We start from the raw sequence: 25,354 nt of genomic DNA, 5'->3' as shown, positions 1-25,354 counted from the left end.
CCAGACTAAGTAGTTGAAGTAATTATGTTTCAATTCATGTGATATTTTTTGAATTTTGAGATTCAAATAATTTTTTTATTGTAATTTTTTCATATGTTGTTCAAATATTTTAAATTGTAAATTATTGTGATGTACTTTTTGCGTAATTTTTAAATATGTAAATTTTATTTTTAAAAAATTTAAAGATTTCATATTCAAATTTACGGTAAATTAAATATATTTAACTCTTAAAATGTGAACCGTTCCACGTAAATTGAAATATAAGGAGTAATTATTATTTTGTAACATATGAAGAGAAGTACGATAATACCGATGTAATTCTTAATGGGAGGACCAACATTAATGTTTAGTATTCAAAGAACCAACATATGCCTGAGAGATACACGTGTATGGTATGGTGAAAAGATAATTAGACAAACAAAGATTGACCGAATAAGAGGGAAAGAAAATGGGAAGACGAAATAACAATAATACATTGAGTAAAATTTCATAAGTGAGGTTCGAAAAAAATAAAATATACGCAGATCGATCTTATCAAAAAAATGAAAAGATGACGAACAAGATTTAAAACCATTGTTATTAACTCAAACAATATTGATGCATGCAAATTAACTCGAAAATGAAAAAACAAATCTTTCTTTCACGATTAAGATGCATGAAAATTAACTCAAACACCAAAATTATTATTTTGAAAAAGAAAAGAGACGCCTAACTCAAATGGATGGACACAAATTGTATACACACACATTATATGTGTGTTGAGTATGATAAAAGAAGTATATCTTCCTCTTACTTTTTTAAAGTCGAGGGTATAATGTTTGGTGCACACATTCTCATATAACTATGCCTCAAATCAGTTATATGAATTTTCACGCTCCATGCATGTTTATTCAATTAAATTCATTTTAGGTTAATATTATGCAAAGCAAAATAAAAAGAGCTATAAAAAGTACTAGATTTTCTCGATATTTAAAATGGACATTAGTGAACTCGTCATCAAAATTAACTTAATCCGTAACTCATAGTTGGGTGAAATTTGTGTAAAATTGCATGCTTTAACAGTTTAACCCAACTTTTTCCAACAAAAAAAAATGGATTTTTTTAATGAAATGTTTGGTATATATATTGAGACCATGGTAAATCATGACTCGTACCATACCAAGTCCATTAATGAAAAAAAGTGCTTTCATTTCCTTCAAAACTAGTATGATTGTATCACTCGACAAGTTTAAATGTGTGAAGTTGTTATAATTCAACCCATGCAACAAGAAATCACAGATCAATTGATTGTATTCACAATTAGTTTTTTAAATTCTTTTCAGTATATTTTCTAGATCTGTTTTACATTCGAGTAGAGTACATTTTCAGTTATCATTTCATAGTGTTTGCCTCAAAGAAGGATTATTAATTATATAAAAATGCAAGATGCTCAAATCTTTCAATTGAAATTACATACAAGATTAATATTATATATATATATATAATTGATGTATTTTTTCATTTTATAAACCCACAGTAAAATCCTTAATCCATCACTAATTGCGATGCATGATTAATGCTGAAAAACTTTTACTTAGTAAACTAGTACATCAATAAATGTGCACGCCAGTCTCAAATCATCATGAATCTTGCAATTTTGACCAAAAAATTCAATGATCCATAATGCAAGTTAGTTGTCATCTAATTTAATATTCTTTTAAGTAATCTTTTTCTTACTTAAGACTAAGAGATGATGCATTCATTCTTTTGTTAAATAATTGAAAGAAGGGAAATATAGTTCTATTTTAGACTGGTTATGAGTTCAAACGCAGAGGTAAGTTAATTATGAGTTCATCAAACTTCATAATTTAAATTCAAATTATGTATATACTTAAGAAATTCATCAAACAAATATAAATAATTGATTTCAAACTCATTAAATCAAGTGAATCAGGATTAAAATCAAGCTCAACTAAAAAAAATTTCAAATTATGAATTCATCTTTAAATTTACTTTTCTCTCATCAAAATAAAATAGTAGTACATTAATTACTTGCTTTGTTCTGATTTATGTAACGAGTTTTGGGAGTATAAAAAACAAAAATGAATTATTTAGAGAGAAATTATGAAAATTAATTGTGAACAAGCTTAAATTGATTTTAAATTTCTTAACCATGAATTAATTTATTACGATTATTGGATCAAAATTGTCTTTCTATTACGAGACAATTATTATTGCAGTCTATCCGCATTAACCAAACTTCTAAAAGATGTTGTGCATTTTGAGTGTATTCGATAGGAAGAAAATTATATATTGATTCAATCCGATTTTTTGAAATTGGAATAAATTTGATAGTTGATTGTGAATTTTTGGTGATTTCTCTATTTAATGAATGGAGAGTCCGTTGTAAAATAGTCCGTCTTGCACCCACCTTTGAGTATATACTTTAACATGAATTACACAAATGATAGATTATAAACCTCTAGTGTAATGTCCATTCATAACCCAACAAATAAAGTACATTACATAGTTCAAGAATTGACGACTTATCCATTCAATGACTTTGACAGCGAACGTTCCCAAAATGAGGACTATCAGATAAATTCAAATATAATAGACACATGTTGACATTTCAACCTTCCTACTCTTTTCAAGGCCTATCTATGAGAGAATCCAATTATACTTCTTGGTCATAAATATCTGATCAACTGGTTGTTTGATGTTCAAGAATTCTTGTTTAGCTAGTTCAAATCATCCATACATAGTGTTTTGATCTAAGATTTCAATTCTTCTATATTTCAGCAGTAACATATTTTTCTGTGGAGCTAAGACTCAAAATATGAAAATTATTTTTCAGAAAAATAAGTAGGCTTCTTACTCTTTTTTTTTGCGCCCTATAAGTAAGCAATGACTATAAAGATGGGATAAAAATAAGGTGTGTTGGAGGGTAGAAATAATTCTTGTGAAACTTTTATCATTATGAACACACCCTCTATCGTGCAGAATTTTAGTGAAGCCACACTCATGCATAAGTAGTAGTAGCTATGTGACGTATTAAGAACTTGAGGGAAGGTATTCGTCACAAACTAAAAGCTCTCAAAAATAATAAAAAAAAACATTTTACAAAAAAAAAAAATACTCTATAAATAAATAAATAAAATTCTTAAACCCTCAAAACCTCGAAGCCAAACACTGAACAACCGAAAAGCTATCCATCCACTCGAAGCAGAAAGTGCAGTTAACAATGGCTTCAAACGCCTCAATTCTCACCCGCAATTCTCTGTTATCATTACGGTTCGTGGGGTTTCCCCGATTACCCATTTCACAAATCCATACCCGGACCCGAATTCACCCAAACCCATCTCATACAACCCGACCCGGACTGTCTTCTTCTTCTTCTTCTTCTACTACTACTACTACTACTATCAGTTCTTCAACTCATGGATTGAAAAGTTTGTATCTTTCTGATATTGGGCCTAAACGGTTAGTTTCTAGCAGTAATTTTCAGTTGTCAGCGGTTTCAGGCGACGGAAGTGGTGGTTATGGAGGTTCTGGTGATGGAAATTCAAGTGGTGGTGACAATGGCAGTACCAGTGGTGGTGGTGGTGAGGGTGGGAAGAACTGGTCATTGCTTGCCTGGTAATTTTGTTTTAGATGAAATATTTGGAACCAATTAAGTTTTTTTTCCTGCTAGTTTCTAGTTTTAATAATCTTGGCATGTTGAGTCTTTTTGCCCTTATAAAATCTTTTCTTTCCGGTGTTTGGTTGGCTAGGAAATAAATTTGTTCAGTTAAGACAAATGCTTTTAACAGTAGTAAGTACTACTTGCATTTTTGATGCACTGGATTGTTTGAAGGGTATTTATTTTACTGAAAACTAAAAAATTGATAAAACCGTTTATAGTTTGAAGGAAAGTATTAATATTGCATATGAAGCTATCAGTACCGGGACATATTGTACATGATTCCATTCTATTCATCCAACTGGTTGCTCGGAAACATTATCTAGCATAAACTTTGTGATGGAACTCATTTCATTAACAAAATAGGGACTAAATTTGTAATGGAACTCAATTCACGCAGCGAGAGTGTGTGTGCTAATGTTGGTTTTGGCATTTCAAAATGCCATGGAAGATATCTTCTTCAGTGTTGGCACTTCAGGACGTCATTTTGCTACAGAGATTAAATCATTTCTCATAGAGATTGTTTGTTCTGGAATTTTATCATGCCAAAGCAATTGAAAATAATAAAATAAGTTCCTTTTTACATCAAAGCAAAATTGTGTTATGTCAAAGAAGTTGTGATGTCGAAAGATTTGAAGAAGAGAATCCTCTGTGCTGCATCAAATATCAAAGAGTATCTTTTACTGTTATGGTTTTCATAATGTGTATTCTCTTTTTCTCAGATTGGTATAATTTTCAGTTTCGTAGGACTCTACTCTAAAATTGACATCCCACGGGAGCCCCACATAAATGAGTCAATGTCTTATGCTTTAAATGTCTTATGTTTTCCCAACGGATGGAGTTACAAAATTCAATATATATTGGAGGTGATAGAGGTCCTTCCCTGTAGTTGAATCTTTCCACCCCCACCTCATAATACTTTCATGTGGTCGGCTTACAAAAGGAAACAGGTCCTAAGAAATCACCCATTGGCAAATGGTTCCATGGAATAATGAATAAATATATCTTCTCTCTAACAAGTTAAGATTAAGATGTGGTGATATTCGGCAATCCAACAGATGTTGTTAGTAAATTTTAGCTTTCCAGCATACTATGGAGTCCATGGATTGATATCAGTAAAACATGAACATGTTCACCAAAGAAGTGCATCTCCTCATGAATTGAAGCAACTTATGTTTGCGTCTGCTTAATTTCTAAAACAAGATCATCCTTTCAGCAAAATATGTATAGACCCTAACTTAGAGTTGTCAAGTATTGGCTGTATTTATTCACTCTTTTCTCCTTGTTCCTGTTGGAATGCATGTACCCATTATCCGCCTTTCGTGCGGTCACATGGAATGCATGCATGCCATGTGACCAAGAGGTCACGGGTTCAAGCCTTGGAAACAGCCTCTGGCAGAAATGTAAGGTAAGGCTGCGTACAATAGATCCTTCCTCGGACCCTGCGCATAGCGGGAGCTTAAGTGCACCGGGCTGCCCTTTTTTATCTGCTTGACTTCTTTAGTCGGTGGCTATTCTCTCTTTCCTTTTTCTTTTTCTTAAAAGGCTTGCTATGTCTCTCTCACCATTTCTATTCCTTTAAGAATAGTAGATACTCTACAATAACAACAATTACACCTCAGTTCCAAATAAGTCGGTGTCGGCTATATGAATCTCCGCATGTGCGAACTTGCTCATATTGCTGGTCCAAACCTGGATAAAGGAGGGGAATTGCGGTACATTGCCAGCCAACATAAAACCAACCAATTTATGCTGAATCCTCACAGTAAAGAATAATATATACTCTTTAGCTTATTGAAAAAGAAGGATTAATATATTCATATGATAAAAATAGGAATAATATATACAGTACTATAAAGCTTCATTTTTTTTGTAAGTCATATCTTGACAACGTTGGTAATTGTATCAACGTGGCTCAAGAATAATTGTTACTTTTGCTGTAGGTACTTATCTCTTCTGGAGAAATATCCAGTATGGACAAAAGCAGTTACATCTGCATTGTTGACACTTTTTGGAGATCTAATCTGTCAGGTAAACAAAGTAAAATGAAATTCAAGCTTCTAGAACCGATAGAGACTGTCGAAGATGCACTCTTTCTTTATACTGTAGTTTTCATTTGTCAATGCTAGTGCATGTGTTCTCTGTTGATGCTACGGGTACAACGTTCTGTAAATCAGAGATTCTTGTTTGTTTAACTTGGTAATAGTTGTTAATTCTTACACCTGTTGAAGTAAATCTTATAATGAACTCTATTTCCTTTACTCATCAAACTATATCCATTGGTATATGGGTTTGGATTAACGATGTAAATGTTTATTCTGCTTTATGGTTAACATTGTCATAACTTGTACATGTAGTTATGGTATTTCTATTATGATAAGGATTTTGGTAGTGGAGATGGTAATTCCTAAATTGATGCTAATCAGATATTTTTTGGATTGAAAGAAAAGGAGAGAGAAGCAAGTTACCAGTTTGCAAAAAAAGAAAAAGAAAAGGAGAGAGAAGCAAGTTACCAGTTTCAGGAAATAAAGGAGAGAGAAGCAGAGGACGTGGGCAAGCATAATTTTTTTTCCCGAAACGATTTTAGGGAGAGAAAGGGAAGGAAAGGAAAAGGAGATAAAAGAATGGATAGGATTATAAAGAAAACATAAAGTTTCTTTTCTGTCCAAATGTGTAAGATCTTTTGGATGGAAAGAAAGGGTGGAAAGGAGAGGAGCAGGATGACTGCATTTTTAAAAATTGATTATAGGGAGAGAAAGGGAAAAGGAGATAAAAGAATGGATTGTGTCACGAACAAGACATCAAGTTCCTTTTCTGTACAAATGTGCTGTGAAGGGAAAACCTTATTCGATGAAAATTTGTAATGTTATAAAAGACAGTAGGCATTATGAACCATATAATATTTATATTAATTTTATTCAGTGTCTAATCACACTCCTTCCTTTCCTTTCTCTCTCCATCAATTCGGAAAACAAATTCCTTCTTTTCACTTCCCTTCTGAATGTGCAATGTGTCAGCAACTCAGTATCCCTGCTTGCAAACTTGATCACTGCTTTAAAGTAGTTTCTTAATCTTGTCCCTTATTGAAATATATTCTCTTCGCGATGAATTCAAGCTATTTTTCTATGTCTTTCACCTTCTCATTGCTGACTATGTGTCACAGCTATGGATTGACCAAGTAGCATCTGTGGATGTAAAGAGGACGTTTCTATTCACATTCTTGGGGTTTGTTTTGGTTGGTCCAACTTTGCACTTTTGGTAATATCTTCACAGCCCTTCACTATTCCCTCTCTATACGACTCTGAAGATGTGTGTACTACTTGTGCCTTTTCCATTTGAAAGCCTGTCACGTACACATGTTATTCTGGTCTGTGTATCCCAACTTTCTTCCGAAGCTGGTGTTATTATGTTATTTACTGCATACCAAATTGCCTAATCTGCTGGACTCGTCTTTCTAACCCAGCACTTAAGCTGGGAATATAAAAGTAGAAGATGCTCCTTCTTTGCATGTCACCTGTTGATCTTCTATTTTTACTTTTGAGGGAGTGAAGACACAAATTCATGAGTGCAGTAGTATTTTTATATAATTATTTTCATGTGCTTGCTTTATCTATTTACTTGACAATATATAAAGTTATTTCATCTGACTTTCATATGTAGGTTTGAATGATACTGCAGTCCTATCTATTTTATAAGTGCAATTACAATCTGGTTTCTATTGGTCATTAATGAGCTACTTCAAAACTTCTGTAGGATTATTTACTAATGTTTTAATATCATTTAGCTCCTTGCCTTGCTAAAAATATATGTATCTACCAAATATGGGTGCATATCTTGTTTGCTTGGTGAATGTGTAGGGATAATTTGGTCCTAATGGCATTGTCTAATAGCTCCTTGTTTTCTGACTCTGATATATTTAGGTACCTCTACCTGAGTAGATTGGTCACAACTCCAGGGGTCGCTGGTACTCTCATGCGTCTTGTACTAGATCAGGTTTTCCTATTTTTTTTGTCTTCTTTTTTCCATTATGTGATAATATCTTATTTGCTGGTGTATTACTGCCTTTGTGATATCGCCATTGAATTTGAGCTGCTTTGGTACAGTTCCTTTTTGCTCCAATTTTTGTTGGAGTTTTCTTATCCTCTTTGGTAACACTTGAGGGAAGGTCATCACAATTGATTCCAAAGCTTCAACAGGTATTCTAAATGGCCTCTGTTCATACTTCTTACTATAATGGACCATCGAATAGATGCATACTGATAATTACTCTTCCTGAGTTTTGATTCACATTTACATTTTTTAAATAAAGGAGTGGGTCTCATCTGTCCTTGCAAATTGGCAACTCTGGATACCTTTTCAGTTTTTCAACTTCCGGTTTGTGCCTCAGCAATTTCAGGTTCGTGAAAGTCAATTTCATCATTTTGTTTGGTCATGAGCATGGCTTTCAAAAAGTTGATCGGTTAATATGAATTGGCAAAAAGGTCCAATCATTCATTTAAAAAGTTTAGCCAAATTAATTAACATAAAGCCGGAGTAGCAGTTTCAACCTATACTAGAAGTGTTTTGGGGTGTGCAGACTCCACTAACCCACAGATTCAGAGATTCCGGATTCGGTTGGTTGTTTTAGCGATATGCAAAGAACTTGACTCCTGAACTTCTTCGATCAGTCTGATTATTGTGAATGCATTCACATGCTAAGGTTACATATAAGTTGTAGTCATGTACTCATGTGTTGACATCCGTTGATATTCTAATTGTAACAAGATGTCTGTTTAGAATTAGTATTTGTAGTTTATTTGCTGCGTTCAGATTCTTTCACATGATAATACTACAGTAACCAACTTGATTGTTCTCAATTCTTTCTCCTTTGATTGCAGGTCCTTGCGGCTAATTTCATTGCTTTAGTGTGGAATGTCATACTGTCATATAAAGCCCACAAAGAAGTTATTGTAAAATAGTTATATCAATGTTTCTTTTAAACTAGTGTCATTTTTGACTTCCATTACATGGGATAAATGATTTACTTACTGAAGAAAAAGTAAAATGAAATTGTTTCTTATCAGAAGAAGTAAGTTATCTCTTGGACGTACTTCATTGTAGGAGTGTACAATTGATCAATGGCTTCAAGTGTCAGAGAAGTATGAGTTTTTCCATAACAAGAAAGAATGCTATTGCTTTCCATAAGCATCCAGGAAGTGCAAATATTATGAGGAGAGTTAAAAATCTGAGTGTTATCGGTGAAATATTTGACAGATAAGCATGCATTAAAGAATAGGCAACATAATGTAACATTTTGTGGCTTAACTAGATTGGAATATTATACCTGGTGCTAGCAGAAACTGCTATGGGGATTATGCCACAGTATCCTGGAGAATCTAGTATTTCTGCTAGTTCTAGTGGTAGGGTGACTTGGTCATTCAAAGTTGGTGCACTGAATTGTAGAACAAGGGTTTTATGGCATTTTTTCAGTTTTCTTTTCTCAATGTCTTGGCGGTCATGAGAAATGTTTCTTGAGATATGTGACATTACTTTAGTTTTGTCTTCTCACTAAACACCTTTTAGGTAAAGCATCACATATCCATGATCACATCTCTTGATATACAATAACATATCCAGTGTGATTCCATAAGTAGGGTCTTGAGAGGGTAGGGTGTATGGAGACCCTTTCTGTTCCCTCAAACTGGAGAAATTGGGGGGTTGATGGTGGTGAGGATCCTAACTGGATACAGAATCAGTATACTATTATTTTTTCCCACTCCCTCGAATTTAGAGTACAAAATTTATATGTGCTCTGATGCTATAACACCATAAATTTTTTGAATCCTTTGTAGTGCAGACTTCAGGTTCTTGCTCCGCTGCCTACTGATGCCGAGAATTCGAAATAGGCATGTGATTTATGCTGCGCAAGTATTTTCTTTTTGTATATTGGTATTGATCTAGGTTGAGAATGTTTTTGGTTGTTTACTGATCCAGGCCAATATAAAATATTGTTTAGTGGTAATATTTTGCTTATGTAAAGTCGAATTTCTCATTTACGTTCTCTCTCTTTGACTCCTGAATTTGCTTTTCCTCAAGCACTTTGCTTCCTTTCCTTATTTCATGTACAACTTTACAGAAAATTTTCTTATGCAGACACTATCAGAACAAACGATGCATGTTAAACATAAACATACAAAACTTTTCCTACCTTTCACAAAATAATTAGTATTTAGTGTGTATCGGAAATAGGGTCTATTAGAAACCACTTTTTTACCCTCATCTTGTGAGATAAGGTTGTATGCGCCTCTTCCCTTCTAGACTTTACTTGTGGAATTATATTGGCTATATTGATACTCTATGAGAACTCAAGTTTTAAATTTTACGATGTGAACTTCACGACTAGGAAAATAGGTGCGTTAGATTTTTTTATACGAGTATTTAAAGATAAAAATGCCCTTAAAAGTTGGTAGTCATTACATATTCTTATAGTATTGTTATATTCATAGTGTAACAGTCCGTGTATTCATTCATTGTATAATGCCTGCTTAATATATAGAAGATGATTAAAGAATTTAGTGTTACGGATAAGAAATAAACGTATCAAATTACAAATTAAAAAAAAAAAAGAAGGTACTTAAAATTCTAAAATTTGTTAATTATTTGTAATTTAAACTAGAAGGGAAAAATTAAATATCACCGAATAAAAAGAAATATAAAATTGTTCTGAGAAGAAATAATAAAAAAGCTATTATATAAAACTCAACCGGTTGCGACTTTTCGTTATTAATAAAAATAGTGGAATATCAGAATAACTGCTGTAACCGACTTTTGGATTTTAAAGGTTTCAATGTGCAATGGGAGAAAAGAAGAAAAAGAAACCAGACGAAGTAAACTCAAAAATATAATTCCTCTTCTTTATTTTTTGTTATATTAACTTTTATCTTTTTCTCGATATAGAATTTTGATTGATTTATATATATAGGTTGTGGAAGCAGAATTTAAAATTTCAATGTATTGCCAAGGATGCGAAAAACAAATTGCCAAAATCATATCCAAAATCAAAGGTAACTCTCTCTTCCCTCTTTAACTAATTTGAACTATTTTTGTATCAAACTTTGATTTTCAAGCTATATTTCTCAGATTCTTCAAAAATACTGATGGATATGTGTACTTGTGTAGGATAGTGCATTTTTTAGAATCTGACACAAACGCGACAATATTTTTTCTGTTTGTTCTTTTTAGGGGTTGAAGAATTCATGACGGATATGAATAAACACAGAGTGGTTGTAAAGGGTCGAATCAATGCAGATAAAGTGTTGAAGAAACTTAAGAAGAAGACAGGGAAGAAAGTGGAAATGGTGACTAAAAAAGAAGACAATAAGAAAAAGAGTGAAGAAAAAGAAGGGGATTTACAATTAAAACAGAATCCGAGAGAAATTGCTGATGCTTTAATTATTGGATATTGTGGAGATAGCATGTTATATACAATGTTTAGTGATGAGAATGCAAATGCATGTTCAATTATGTAAATCTTTTTTTTTTTTTTTTTGGACATGAACTATTTTTCCTCAGAGCATTATTTTAATTTTGTGGAGATAGCATTTTATATACTATGTTCAGTCATTTTTTGTGACATCATTCTACAACACAACTCTATGCAACTTTAACAAAATTGTTAAAAATCCCAAAGGGTGGGTTTGTTCTCTAGTTATACTTATGCAAATATTAGTAATGAAGGAGATTAGTTATCCAAGGTTTAATTATTCATGTATTAGTTATTTTATTTTTTGTCTTGCATAAAATAATACATAAACTGATTCGTAGTTGATACAACACCAACAATATCATATTCAGTGAAATCTCACAAAATGAGATTTGGGGAGGGTAGAGTGTACGCTTACCATTACCTCGTGGAAGTAGAGATGCTATTTCCGAAAGACTCTCGGTTCAAGTGTACTATAAAACCCAAGTATAAGAAGAAGAAAATAATGAAGAAAACATATCATTTAAAAAGAAAATCAGTGTACAGTCAACAAGAGAGAAACAATAACAACAAAAAATTGATATGATAATCAAAATACAATAAACAACCATATGGCAAGAACTAGTCCTATGAAAAGCACTAAACCTTCGCAAAGCAAGACAACACTTTACTCCTACTAGCGTTCAAATTGTAAACTAGTAACCAAACACCATACTTGGTGTACTCAATTTTGTTACAACTAAACTGCTACTAAATGTGTAACTAGTTATAATAGTTTTAAATTCATAAATAATTCACTTCCTAACTAAGAATCGAGAAAAGGAAAAGAAAAATAATAGAATATGTTTCAAATCATCATGGATCTTACAATTTTGACCAAAATGTTTCAATGATCCAATAATCCAAGTAGAAATTGTATACTATATATATATATATATATATATATATATATATATATAGTAGTTGAGAAGAACACAAATTAAACACGTGATCAAGAAGAAACTAGAGAGACCGATTTCTTTGGAATTTCTTGGTGAACCTTCAAAGAAAAACGCCTCTTGGAAGATATATATATATATATGTTTTAATAAATGGATCGAATTAGTCTTTTCTAATTTGTAATATTCTTTTAGTCTCTTGCTTACCTAAGAGATGATGCATTCTTTTTTGTTAAATAAATTGAAAGAGGAAAAAAGGAGCTCCATTCTAGACTGGTGCTGACGTAGATGATAAGTTGTAAGTTCATTCAAACTCGATATTTATGGCTTAAAAAAATCCCATAACATAAATATAAATAATTAATCCATTAAATCAAATGAATTATGATAATTTTCAAAGTCGGCCTTAAAAATTCAAATTTGTGATTTTTTTTCTGGTCGACGAAATATAATACTTCCTCCGTTTCAATTTGATCATTTGTTTGAATCGTCAAAACTTAAAAAAGTAAAAAAGACTTTTAAATCTTGTGGTTTTAAACTAAAGTTATATAGAATGTACTAAAATATTATTTAATCTTATAGTTTTAAATATATTATATGAAAAATTAAAATTAAAGAATCGCCAAAAAAGAAAAAATGTATACTTTTTTAAACGAACTAAAAAGAAAGGTAAGACAAATAAACTAAAACGGAGAGAGTATTAATACGTTAAGTACTCGATGTCTTGATTTATGTGTTGGTTATAAGAGTCAAAAACACTTTAATTTTGACTATACTCTTTAAAGATTTTAAAACAGAAGTTACATATTTAATAACGAGTCAAAAAATACTACAAGTCTTTTTTTTTAATTAAATGTTGAGGCCCGTAGACCTCATTTATTAAAACAAAAAAAATACTACAAGTCAACATAGCTAATAATTCAAAATATTTTTAAAAGTTGAAAAAATTATAGTAAAAAGAATCATTTGATTTCTTAATAATAGTAATACTTTCATATAAAATCTCAGTTCAATTTTCTTCTTTGGTAAAGATTTAATAACACTATCAATTAACATTTTACTCATGTTGGATCTCACTTATTTGGCAAAGGATCCGTAAAAATACACTCTTCTATTTAAAATTTTAAGAATAACTATAAAACTTTTCTCAGTCTTTTCGTAATTTTAAATTCTATACCTAACCAGTTAAACTATATCACATAATTGAGACAGCAACTTGTAGGGCACATCCTGGACCATCTTTGCATGGGTCTGGAAAAGACAACGAAGTGTCACACTCTTAAGACTCAACTAATTAGATGGCCAAACACTTCGTATGAAATTACTTGAAGAAGTTTCGAGATTGGTATTCTTGTTGTGCAATCCACCCTCAAACCAAATGAATAACAGCTCGAAGAATAATAAACTAATAATTAGTGAAAACACAAAAGACTTAATTTATATTCTTATTCATATTTTATTAAATGAAAATATGTCGGATCTAACTTAATTTCTCTTGGTAATTTGGAGCTTGTTCAATCTTCAAAAGATTTTCTTGTTTACTAATTAATCAATGAATGGAATGACCAGTATCTCTAATCCAACCATAGGAAAATCTAAAATTTTAAATTATGAATGTTGAGGAGTTGCCAAAGAGGGAAAATAGTGCGATCAGCATGTCGAGCCATACAAGAACAAAAGGAACATATCTAGGGATTTTTAATAGCATATATAATAATGCTAAATTGGAAAAATAGACAAGTCAACTATGTGGTCTTTCTAGAATTTTACTAATGCATTTTTAATTAAGATTTTCTACAATTCTATTATTTTCCAAGGTGGTGGCTTTTCTGCGTTGTATTACAATCAACTATATTTTGTTAATTTCCTTGGATGTGACACATGTATTTTCTGTTATATTGATAGTGTAGTTAGTTCTTTTTTTCTCTCTTTTGTTATATACTATCACTTTGTTTTTTCGTTTGATTATCTTTTCGCCCACCTTTTCTTTGAAAAAATATGATCTTTTTATGTCGGGTGTACATGGATTGGGTTGGTTCAAATTTTTTATAAATCAAACTAAATTATTTGTATCAGGTTATTAAATTTATAAACCAAATCAAATTAATAAAAGTCGAATTTTTCGATATCAATTTTTCTCGGGTTTTTCAGATTTTTTCGGGTTTTTCGGTTTTTTCGGGTTTCTCGGATTTTTCATAGTATCTAATAAAAAGCACAGAGCAGTACTTCTTAAAAAGAGTTCTAGTACAAAATATCAACATATAAGATGGAGGCAGAACACTGTTTGAAGTTTTAACTTTATAATATAACTTTATAAGATGACTTTTTTTGTATATTATTTAGATGGGCTTCTCAAGTCCAAATCTAAATGTAAGAAAGAAAATAAAAATTATGAATTTTTTTTTAAAAATATTTATAAATTACATTTTAATAAATATTTTTATGTATAAAATAATTTAAAAGTAGTATATTTATAATCGGATCGGTTTGAGTTCGGTTTGACTTTTTTTAGTTAAAACCAAACCAACCCTATAATGGTCGGGTTTTTTTCCAAACACCAAACCAAGTCAAACCAAACCACTAGTCGGATTTTTTTTCCGATTTGGTTCGATTTGTCGATTTGGTGCGATTTATCGGTTTGCCCTGTACAACCCTAGTCACTCACATGTAGTACTGTTTATTAATTATAAGTAATTGTATGAAGTATGTATGTGTGTGTGTGTTGTTTTATGTTTTCCCAAAGACGCAATCATTGTTTCATTTCAAGTCTCGTAAGGAATCAGGAGGAAATTGAAAAGAAAAGAAATTAACATCAATGACATACGTGGTCTAGTCGTTAAAAATAATTTGAAAAAAATACTAACAAGTATCTAGTCCAGTGAAACACTCAAAGCGGCGTAAATAAGAGTCCACATCAAGAGATTATTTTTCACCGGTAAATTTAATTTTGAAGTTACGAATTTGAAAGAAAATATATAACTTTGGCCAAATTTTTGTGTTAACAAAGTCTCGGTTAGTATTGTTGGGTTTTAAAGGTGTGAATGGAAAATGAAAGGTCGTGACTTTTTAAAAAGTTGCGACTTTTTTGAAAGGTTGTGACTTTTGTTAAAGAATTTGACTTTTCCAATAAGCCACAATAAACAACTGTTCACACTACCCTTTGTTGTCTATAAATAGAGGATTTTCCTCTTATTTTTAATTCATTGAATTCTCCCTCTTCTGCATATATTTTCTTACAAACAAAGTTGAGTCTTTGTGTGATTTTGTTGCTGACTTTTGAGTTCACTGAAATTATTAAAGTTTGAGGTACCGCTACTTCTTTAATAGTTTATCCGTTTTATCTTGGGAGGAAATAATCCTTAACCTCGGGTACAGTGAGGGGATTAAATTTTTTAAGGACACAGTAAATTCTGTGGACTCGGATACTATTTTTTTATTTTCATATTTATTGTTTCTGATTTGCTAACCTTAATACAGGAGAGATAACAATCTTAAGGAATTTAATATTTCTTTTCGGTATCTAAGATTTTTGGATAGGGGCACAAAAGATCTTAGAAGCCATTGCCATGGTATTTATATGATTCTTCTATGTCTAAGTAAGTATATTGTGAAGGAATCTTAGACTTGATACTACGAAGTAGTATTTTTTTTCTTTACCATAACCTTGGTCAAATTAAAGATGATTAAGTTAAATAATGTATTTGTCTTAATAGTTTTCACAAGCTATTTTCAAAAGTTTATTATCTGTTGTGATAAAATTGAGAAATACTTTAATGTGTATTACATCCAATATTGAAGGCATATTTCAAGGATCTTAATCCAAGAACGTAGATAACAAGACATTTTTTTTTTCAAAAAAGAAGAAAAGAAATGTTTAATATTCGATTTGAAGAATATAAAAACTTCATCAAATATTAAATTTGTTTCAGAAAAGAAACATTATCTGGTCTAACTATGTGGAAGCTCCATAGAATTTATCATTCTTACTTGCTTTAGTCAAATTGTTTATGACATGAACGTTTGAAAAATGTCAATTACAAAACCTTGTGAGAACTAATCAACTTAGAAGTTTTACCTAATTTTGAGTGCAATAAATCAAAATGTCAAGTTTGTGTTGAATCTAAGTATACTAAGCATCCTTGTAAATCTATTGAAAGGAATGATCCCTTAGAATTGATTCACACTAAAATTTGTGATATGAAGTCAACACCATCTCGTGGTGGAAAAAAGTATTTCATAACTTTTATTGACAATTGCACTATTGTTATGTCTATTTGTTGAGTGGTAATGATGAAGCAATAGAAGTATTTAGGTAATACAAAACTGAAGTTAAAAATCAGTTAGGTAAAAAGATAAAAAGGATAAGAAGTGTAAAGGTGGAGAGTATGAATCTCCTTTTGCAGAAATATGTTTGGAAAATGAAATCATCGATCAAACTAAGGACCCTTACTCACCTCAATCAAATGGAATTGAAGAAAGGAAAAATCGAACTTTAAAGGAAATGATAAATGCCTTACTTATAAGTTCGGTTTACCACAAAATTTGTGGGGGGAAGCCATCTTAACAACAATTCGAATACTCAATAGAGTTTTCCATAGCAAAACACAGTTTATTTCATATGTGAAATGAAAATAAAGAAAATCAAACTTGAAATATTTCAAGGTGTGGGGTGTTTAGCCAAAGTCCAAGTTCCTAAACCTAAGAGGGTCACAATATGACTTAAGACTGTGGGCTATGTTTTCATTGGATACGCTACAAATAGTAAAGCATATCGATTTTTGGTTTATAAATCCGAACATTCGAATATTCATGACAATACGATAATAGAATTAGATAATGCTGAATTTTTTGAACATATCTATCCATATAAAACTAGATTTGAAGTATCTAGTGAAGGGTCTAAACGACCTCGAGAAGAAACAAAGGAGAATGTACCTAATAAAGAGAATCCAAGGTGCAGTAAACACCAAAGGACATCTATTTCATTTGGATCTGATTTTATAACATTTCTTCTTGAAAATGAGCCTCAAACATTCAAAGAAGCTATGTCCATTGCGAACTCATCTTTTTGGAAAGAGGCTGTCAATAGTGAGATTGATTCAATATTGAGCATCCATACTTGGAAATTGGTTGATCTTCCTCCAGGAAACAAACCTTTGGGTTCAAAATGGATTTTCAAAAGAAAAATGAAAGCTGATGGAACTATTGACAAATATAAGGCAAGACTTGTCGTCAAAGGATTTAGATAGAAAGAAGGCTTTGATTATTTTGATACATACTCACATGTAACTAGGATTACATTCATTCGGATGTTAATTGCAATAGCTGCAATATATGACCTTGAAATCCATCAAATGGATGTAAAAATAGCTTTTTAAAGGGAAAATTGGAGGAAGAAATTTACATGGAACAACTCAAGGGCTTTGTGGTTCCTAGTAAATAAAATAAACTTTGCAAACTTGTTAAGTCACTTTATGGACTAAAACAAGCACCCAAACAATGGCACATGAAGTTTGACCAAACCATGTTGACAAATGAATTTAAGATTAATAAGTGTGATAAATGTATTTACATTAAACACACTCCAAATAAAGTTGTTATTGTTTGCTTATATGTGGATGATATGCTAATAATGAGTAACGACATTGCAAACATAAATGCTACTAAGCATATGCTTTCTAGTAAATTTGATATGAAAGTTGTAGGAATTGTCGATTTGATATTGGGAATTAAAATTCACAAAACTCCTCAAGGTCTAGCATTGTATCAAACTCATTATATCCAAAAGATACTTGAAAAATACAAGTACTTGAATTTCAAAAGTGCAAAAACACCAATTGATTTGAACCTTGATCTTGCTAAAATTAAAGGTGAAAGTCAAGCTCGGTTGGATTATGCAAGAGTATTGGGAAGTTTGATGTACATTATGAACTGTACACAGCCAGACATAGCTTGTGCTATAAGTAAATTGAATCGATACACGAGTAATCCCAACCAAAATCATTGGATGGCAATGAAACGAGTTTTGGGATATTCAGAACATACTTAAAACTTTGCTTTACATTATAATAAGTATGCAGCAGTTGTTGAAGGATATAGTGATGTAAATTGGATTACTGGGTCAACTGAAACTAAGTCCACAAGTGGATACGTTTTCACCATTGGTGGAGGAGCGGTATCTTGGAAATCTTCCAAACAAACATGTATAGCTCGCTCTACAATGGAGTCTGAGTTTATAGCCTTAGACAAGGCCGGTGAAGAAGCAGAATAGCTCTGGAATTTCTTAGAAGATATTCGATTTTGGCCCAAACCAATGGCTCCTACATGCATACATTGTGATAGTCAAGCTGCAATAGGAAGACTATGTAAAGTCAAAGAATAACGTGTCAGATCCACTTACATAAGGCCTAACTAGAGAGGGAGTTGAGCGATCATCAAAGGGAATGAGACTTTGGCTGAGGACAAATCATCGTGGTGGTAACTTTACCTAGAAGACTGAAGATCCCAAGATCTATGTTCAAAGAGATCAAACAAAGTCATTGATGACGGTTCAACATTGTGAAAATAATTTTTATGATCCATTCTCATGATGCGACAATGTTCATTAACAAGGATAGGGCATTAGGACCTTTTAATGATATCTAAGTTTGATACAGGGAATATCAAATGGTGTTTCTATGGGATAATACATTTAGATATCACCTATGTAAGTGTGAAGTGTAAGTCGCTTCAAGGAGAATCCTGTAAGGCCAGTTCTCTACGCACTTATGAACCAAGAAGTGTTTATGGCTGAAATGAACAAAAACAATGAGAACAAAAAACAATTAAAGGGTTGATTGTGTGACTTATGTTGTCTAGGTATACACCAAAGCTCGATGGTTCAAAGATATCAAATCTACCGATTGACTGAGTATATCCGATATATGTTCACTACGGAAAGTTCAAAGAAAAACCTATTTATCCAGATGCAATTAATTTTTACTTACAAATCACACAGTTTTTTATGCATATATTTTAACAATAATCATTTCTCCATTCATGTGGGGGATTGTTGGATTTTAAAGGTGTGAATGGAAAATGAAGGGTTGTCACCTTTTCGAAAGGTTGTGACTTTTCTAAAAAATTGTGACTTTTTAAAAGAGTTGCGATTTTTGTGAAAGATTGTGACTTTTGTGAAGGATTGTGACTTTTTTGATAAGCCACAATAAACACTTGTTCACACTACCCTTTGTTGTCTATAAATAGAGGATTTTTCTCTTATTTTTAATTCATTGAATTCTCCCTCTTTTGCATATATTTTCTTACAAACAAAGTTGAGTCTTTGTGTGATTTTGTTGCTGACTTTTGAGTTCGCTGAAATTATTGAAGTTTGAGGTACCTCTACTTCTTTAATAGTTTATCCGTTTTATCTTGGGAGGAAATAATCCTTAACCTCGGGTACAGTGAGGGGATTAAATTTTTTAAGGACACACAGTGAATTCTGTGGACTCGAATATTTTTTTTTATTTTCATATTTATTATTTCTGATTTGCTAACCTTAATACAGGAGGGATAACAATTATCAAGGCCTAGAATGCAGTATGAGATATGAAAGAATTAGGGGCAGTGTAATGGACAGTTATAAATTGTAGCATACACTGCAGGCCTGTTTTGGAAAAAAATGCTCTAAAATGGTTGCAAAAGCTAAGGCAATACAAATTGAATTGCAATGGTTCTTTTCTATCATTGGAACTTGCCCAATATTTTGGCAAGTCAAATCTATCATAAGCAAACATTATGCTTTGCAAAGACAAAGGAGATTTTACGAAAATAATACAACAACATTATAAAATAATACGTAATAACCATTCAAATAGTGTGTTAAAATCATAATATACGCCTCAGCTAGTATACTGCTAGTCTAATTTCCAGAAGACTTCGTGTTTTCTGGAAAAAGTATAGAGTAAACAAAAAGAATCTTCCAAAAATTAGAGTTAATTTTAGTCTCCATATAGTATAGTATTATTGTAGTCCAAGTTGAGGTAAAGAGTGGGAGCAGTTTAGAATGTTATCTACTGGAATAGTGTGTTGCTGACTAGTCCTTTAAATATGCTCATTCCTTCCACTTTCCTCATATACTTTCACACGCATAAATACTTGCACGTTATATTCTTTGGATAAACAAATTAAAAATAGTCGATAATATTCAACTCTAACAATGAACAAACATCACAATTTTCAGGAAGATTATCAGCTAAATTCTTCTGGCAGTTCTTTAGCCATGAACTCCTCTTTTGGGACAACACCAGAAAGGCATTCTTCTTTTTCTCAAGATTCTGAATCTGCTGCCAGCGCTCTTCATAGCCCATCTTCTTCAGATTACTCACCAAGAATTACTCCAAGTATGTTCAAATTTCCTACCTCTCGCATTCATGATTTTGAATTTGTTGAATCGAAAAGATAATTGTTAAGCCCGAGATCTATTTCTTTAGTAGAATTCACATTAATTAATTTTAATTTTCTGCTCAGATCCAGTAGCACAAATACAAAATCAAATTCTCTAAACTCTTCTATTTATACATTAATAATTGCAGGTCAGGATGATTCATCTGTAATTATTCAAAAGAGGAAATTGGGGAAGAAGGCAAAAAGTTATGCATATAGAATTCGTGAGCATGGTACGTACATCTAATTCTATCGGTATATAATTTTAGTTTGACATCACAAGAGATTCAAAAGTATTCTTAATTTTTAAACTTGTGTCAAATCAAAGCCAAAAAAATAAATTAAAACAGGGAAGTTTCATTTTCTTAATTTTCCTTCTCTGCTTCTTTACACAAAACAATTCCTTTTTTTGTTGTTGTTGATGTGTTGCAGTGAAGTTGGGTCCGAACTTTTCAGAAACGGTGAAGGGGAAATTGAAGATAGTGAAAGAAGGAGGGAGAAGAAATATATTCAGGCATATGTTTAATGTGAATGAAGGAGAGAAACTGCTCAAGGCATCGCAGTGCTATTTGTACACAACAGCAGGTCCAATTGCTGGGATTTTATTCATATCAACAGACAAAATTGCTTTCTGCAGTGAAAGACCCATCGCTGTTCCTTTTCCCTCTGGGGGAATTCTTAGAACACCTTACAAGGTTAGTTACATTGAATTTTATTCCGTCATATTAAGAGTATTTTTAGACTAAATTATTAATGACAAAAAATATTTTTGAATTAAATTATTAATTTATAATATTTTTATTCAATTTCAGTTCAAAGTTTAAGAACATTTTAATGGAATATTTAATACGAAGATTTGTTCGCACGCGGCTTTCAATTATTCATTCAAAATCACACACTTTTTCAATTCATTATTATTAAACATGTACTATTGTTATTGTCTAGCTGTCATGGGGTGGATGATTTAGTTAGCCAAGGGAATCTTTTTAAATTAAAATTAATAAAAATATTTTTACTTATCATTTTCATCTACACAAAATCAATTGTATAAAGCACAAAAGAAAAGGTTAATTAGTCAATTTTTCTGTTCATGAACATTTCTCATTTTGGAAATTTAATTTATACAGGTGGTTATTCCAGTGAAGAAAATTAAAAGAGCTCATCCGAGTGTGAACGAGAACAAACCATCTCAAAAGTACATTGAGATAGTAACTGAAGATAATTTTGAATTTTGGTTTATGGGTTTTGTACGTTATGAAAAAGCTTTCTTGAATTTACAAAAAGCTATTTCAATGTCGAATTAAATGTTTTAGACATTAGAATCTTTAGTACTCTATAGATTTTTTTTTCTTTTTTAATTTTTGTTGAATTGGTGGCATTTTATTAGGACTGTTTATCCATCGTTTACCTTTCTGTCAACGACTATAGTTTCAAATTTCAACTATTTTAGCTATAGGGATATGAATTTTATGTTCAGGTGTAGTTATCTATGGTCATTTGGAGTACTTTTGGACTCCCTGTTTGACTTGAAAAGTATGAAAGCTCCTAATAATTAAGTTCTACCAATTGATTAAAATATTACTCTATTACTTTACGTGTCCCAAATGTAAGCCTCTACTTCATTTTATACAATATCAAATCAAATAGATCTATTGAACGAGAAAAAGGGCCAATCACCTACTATCTACAATTTCATACACGACAGTGTTTATAAGTGACAAAAATTAAAGCCATGTAGTATGAATTCGTATAAACAATTTTTTTTTCCTCTGAACTAAAATTTAAGTGACCAAGTTGATTGATGAGTCAAAAATAAATTGATCAAGTAACGAAATTGAATAAGCTATAAGAATATTTATAAAATAAAATGAATAAAGATTATGTCAAATAAAAATAAGGTCTCTTTTAGTTTTAACTTTAGACCACCTTTATTTATGTTATTACAATATATAACTTGACAAATCATTAATGGGGGACATAGCAAGTAGAGTATAATAATTAACCTTTTGACATAAGCAGTGGTACAAAGTAAGAACGTCGAACTACAGAGCGATGGTTTATCGAAAATCAAGCGATATATAATTTAACAATGGATTTCGTATATAATTTCTAGCATAGGTTTTATAGTGCTTGTATTATATATTATATAGTGGCGGAGCCAAAATTTCAACTAAGGTGTGTTAAAATATAAAGAAGTTTAAATCGCGAAGAAGTTAAAGAGTGTCAATATGTAATGTATATACTTAAAAGATATTTTTATTTAACTGTGTAATTTTTCGACGAAAGGGTGTGGGTCGATACCCAAGTGTACGTGGCTGGATAAAATCATAACAATCTTTATTATTTCATTACATTATCAACAGTCAACACTACTACCAGAAGACTACTCTTCTTTATTTCTTCACTGATGCATATTATATAAACAGTGAAATCACACACATATATATACTTAGTACCATAGTATAATATTAGTAATCCTAGAGCTTACGAAATGTAACTTTGAGAGGTGGATCGCTACCAACAAACAAAAGCCTTTTACCATTTTCCACAAGTATACCAATTTCTCCACAAAATGGTCTGCAAATGTTGCAAACTCCAGGACAATACACAAGTTTGTACGCATCCTCGTACTTGTCAATATTGAACCAATTGCCCAAAGTTTCACGCCCAGGATTTCCTTCAACTCCGCCAACCGTAACCAAATAACGTTCTGGAATTAATTCGTTGTTAATTTTCCATACTGTGGAAGAATCAGATATTTCCATAGACGTAAATTTTACGTTCATATCAGTTGATAATCTGACGGTGTTTTCTTTAGGGTCCACTGGTGAAAATTGAACGGTAACGCCGATTATAGATTCATCGGCGTTTTGGCTTACGACTAGCGGGTTGGTCCGGTTCCTAATGGATGCAACCTGAAGTCCACCACCGTTGCCCCGACCCGCTGGAAGGATGTAATAATTCACTCCTGTACGAACAGCGTTACCGGAAACGTCGAGCACCGGTTCAGCGACATCTTGAGCCTTTACGAGAAAAAAGGAAAAGGAGGTTGTTGACAATAATGCAACAAGAAGAAAAGGTACCATGAATAGTCTAACGTTAATAACTTTCATTGTTGTGTAATCAATAAATTTTGTGAATGGATAAAATAAAGTTAACGAAGCAGAGGTATTTATAGAACTTAGATGAAGGTTTGAATATTTCCTATATTAGTTTGAAAATTAGAATATGGACTTTTCAATCAACTTCTGCAACGCCGTAGTCATAAATAATGTACGGTTTGACATTTCTCTGTGTAACCTATGTATGCCTTACAATTTACACATTAAACAGTGGGAAAACAATTACAGTATCCACCTATAATATTTGAGCTACTTGTACATATTTGAATAATAATTGTCTTAAGCATTTTCAAACTATATTTATATACTATATATTTACGAATGGACAAAGTACTTGGGACAAGATGATCTCTTATAATACGCAACTTTTATTTGATCTGCGATTAATAGAAATATCAATAACAAGTTAACATAGTAGCATTTTGACGTGTACAATAGTATGTAAAATTAAATAATCGTAATAAATTCTATCTTGAAAAATTCAAAATGAACACGCTAAAAGATATCATAGGAATTAGCTAGGTATAGATATATAAATCCCGATTTAGTCAAGCTTATAATTTGAGTAGTTCATAATAAAGTTAAAATGAACACACTAAAAGATAATGTAAGAGTTAGGTATATATAGATCTCTATTTAGCCAAACTTATGAATTGTGTGATATTTGTGAAATCTATAGTTAGTCAGATGACTATCGGTAAAATTAATCGTAAGATTGAAATTTTTTATTTTGGGTTTCATACTACTAGCAAAAGTTGCGTGAGACCCTTTCCATCATGCATGTGGATTAAGGTTTACATGTAAAAAAAACAAATGTTTACTTAAAAATTCAATTACAACGAAACCAAACTTCACCTGAAAGCCATAGTTTTATGTTGAAGCAAAAGAAATAGGAATAATAAAAGTCCGTTTTTCGTCAAATTAGCACCATCTTTAATTTTTACCGAATTTCCAACCTTCCTTTAGATTGTTTGATCAATCTCTTTTGCTGGTAGAGGCAAGCTTTATGTCCCTCTCTATTTTTTGGTAAGTATTTCTACTTATATGTCATCATATGGTAGCCGGTAGGGGTCTAGCAAACCCCCCACAATCCCCTAGGCTCACAATTTATTGGTGATAGCTTTTGATTTTTTTATTATCAAAATAATTAGAGAGAAGAAAAATCATAAAGTTTGAAATAGGGGTGTTAAATCAAAATAAATAGATAGAAGAACTTTATTACTCTCTCATTAAATCTTGGTGCCTGTTGGGGTTGGTGTATTTTGTTTTTTATTCGTGAAATAATTTTGATCCCTACTTCATATATTGTTTAAGGTTACAAAGAAGAAGGAAACATATATAAACCTGACCCTCCAATGCACAATCGAGACGTCCTCTCCGGTGTTTATAATTATAATCTCAACAGTCTTCTGTTTGAGCTTCCAGTCAACATCACCAACTTGATGCATTGCACTTACATCTCTCATAACTCTTATTTGAAAGAAACAACCACTTGGAATCCAAGTCCAACTAGTTTACTGACTACCAAATCAGTATATCATCTCCTTAATAACAACTCTTCCAATAGTAACACCCTCAATCATGATTATAAATGGATATGACGCCTACAATATCCTAACAAAATCAAATTCTTTCTCTGATTATGTCAACACAATAGGCTACCCACAAGAAACTACTTAAACTCTATAGGAATAGAGATATAAATAACAGCAACCTGAAACCATAAAACATATCTTCATAGAATGCG

General features: G+C 31.7%; 4 protein-coding genes across 4 annotated transcripts; 3 read left to right on the top strand and 1 right to left on the bottom strand.

The window, feature by feature from the left end:
- Positions 1-3,142: 3,142 nt before the first annotated feature.
- Positions 3,143-8,799, top strand: LOC129895675 (protein sym-1). The gene is made up of 7 exons (XM_055971410.1): positions 3,143-3,618; positions 5,605-5,692; positions 6,825-6,919; positions 7,582-7,654; positions 7,765-7,857; positions 7,971-8,057; positions 8,539-8,799. Exons 1-7 carry the CDS (start codon positions 3,224-3,226, stop codon positions 8,617-8,619), a joined length of 912 nt encoding a protein of 303 aa, XP_055827385.1. The 5' UTR covers positions 3,143-3,223; the 3' UTR covers positions 8,620-8,799.
- A 1,632-nt stretch (positions 8,800-10,431) lies between these two features.
- LOC129895677 (heavy metal-associated isoprenylated plant protein 19-like) lies at positions 10,432-11,209 on the top strand. Its single transcript, XM_055971412.1, has 3 exons — positions 10,432-10,527; positions 10,623-10,704; positions 10,883-11,209. The coding sequence occupies exons 1-3, from the start codon at positions 10,495-10,497 to the stop codon at positions 11,167-11,169; spliced, it is 402 nt and encodes a 133-aa protein (XP_055827387.1). The 5' UTR covers positions 10,432-10,494; the 3' UTR covers positions 11,170-11,209.
- Positions 11,210-20,178: 8,969 nt separating this feature from the next.
- Positions 20,179-22,061, top strand: LOC129895676 (GEM-like protein 4). The gene is made up of 4 exons (XM_055971411.1): positions 20,179-20,442; positions 20,635-20,718; positions 20,918-21,180; positions 21,613-22,061. Exons 1-4 carry the CDS (start codon positions 20,259-20,261, stop codon positions 21,787-21,789), a joined length of 708 nt encoding a protein of 235 aa, XP_055827386.1. The 5' UTR covers positions 20,179-20,258; the 3' UTR covers positions 21,790-22,061.
- A 703-nt stretch (positions 22,062-22,764) lies between these two features.
- On the bottom strand, positions 22,765-23,664 carry LOC129895791 (kunitz trypsin inhibitor 5-like). Its single transcript, XM_055971559.1, has one exon. It carries the CDS (start codon positions 23,596-23,598, stop codon positions 22,963-22,965), a length of 636 nt encoding a protein of 211 aa, XP_055827534.1. The 5' UTR covers positions 23,599-23,664; the 3' UTR covers positions 22,765-22,962.
- Positions 23,665-25,354: the final 1,690 nt, after the last annotated feature.

This window comes from Solanum dulcamara, chromosome 7 (genome assembly GCF_947179165.1).
Source record: "Solanum dulcamara chromosome 7, daSolDulc1.2, whole genome shotgun sequence".
NCBI classification, from domain to species: Eukaryota; Viridiplantae; Streptophyta; class Magnoliopsida; order Solanales; family Solanaceae; genus Solanum; species Solanum dulcamara.
This window is presented reverse-complemented; position numbering and strand designations above follow the sequence as displayed.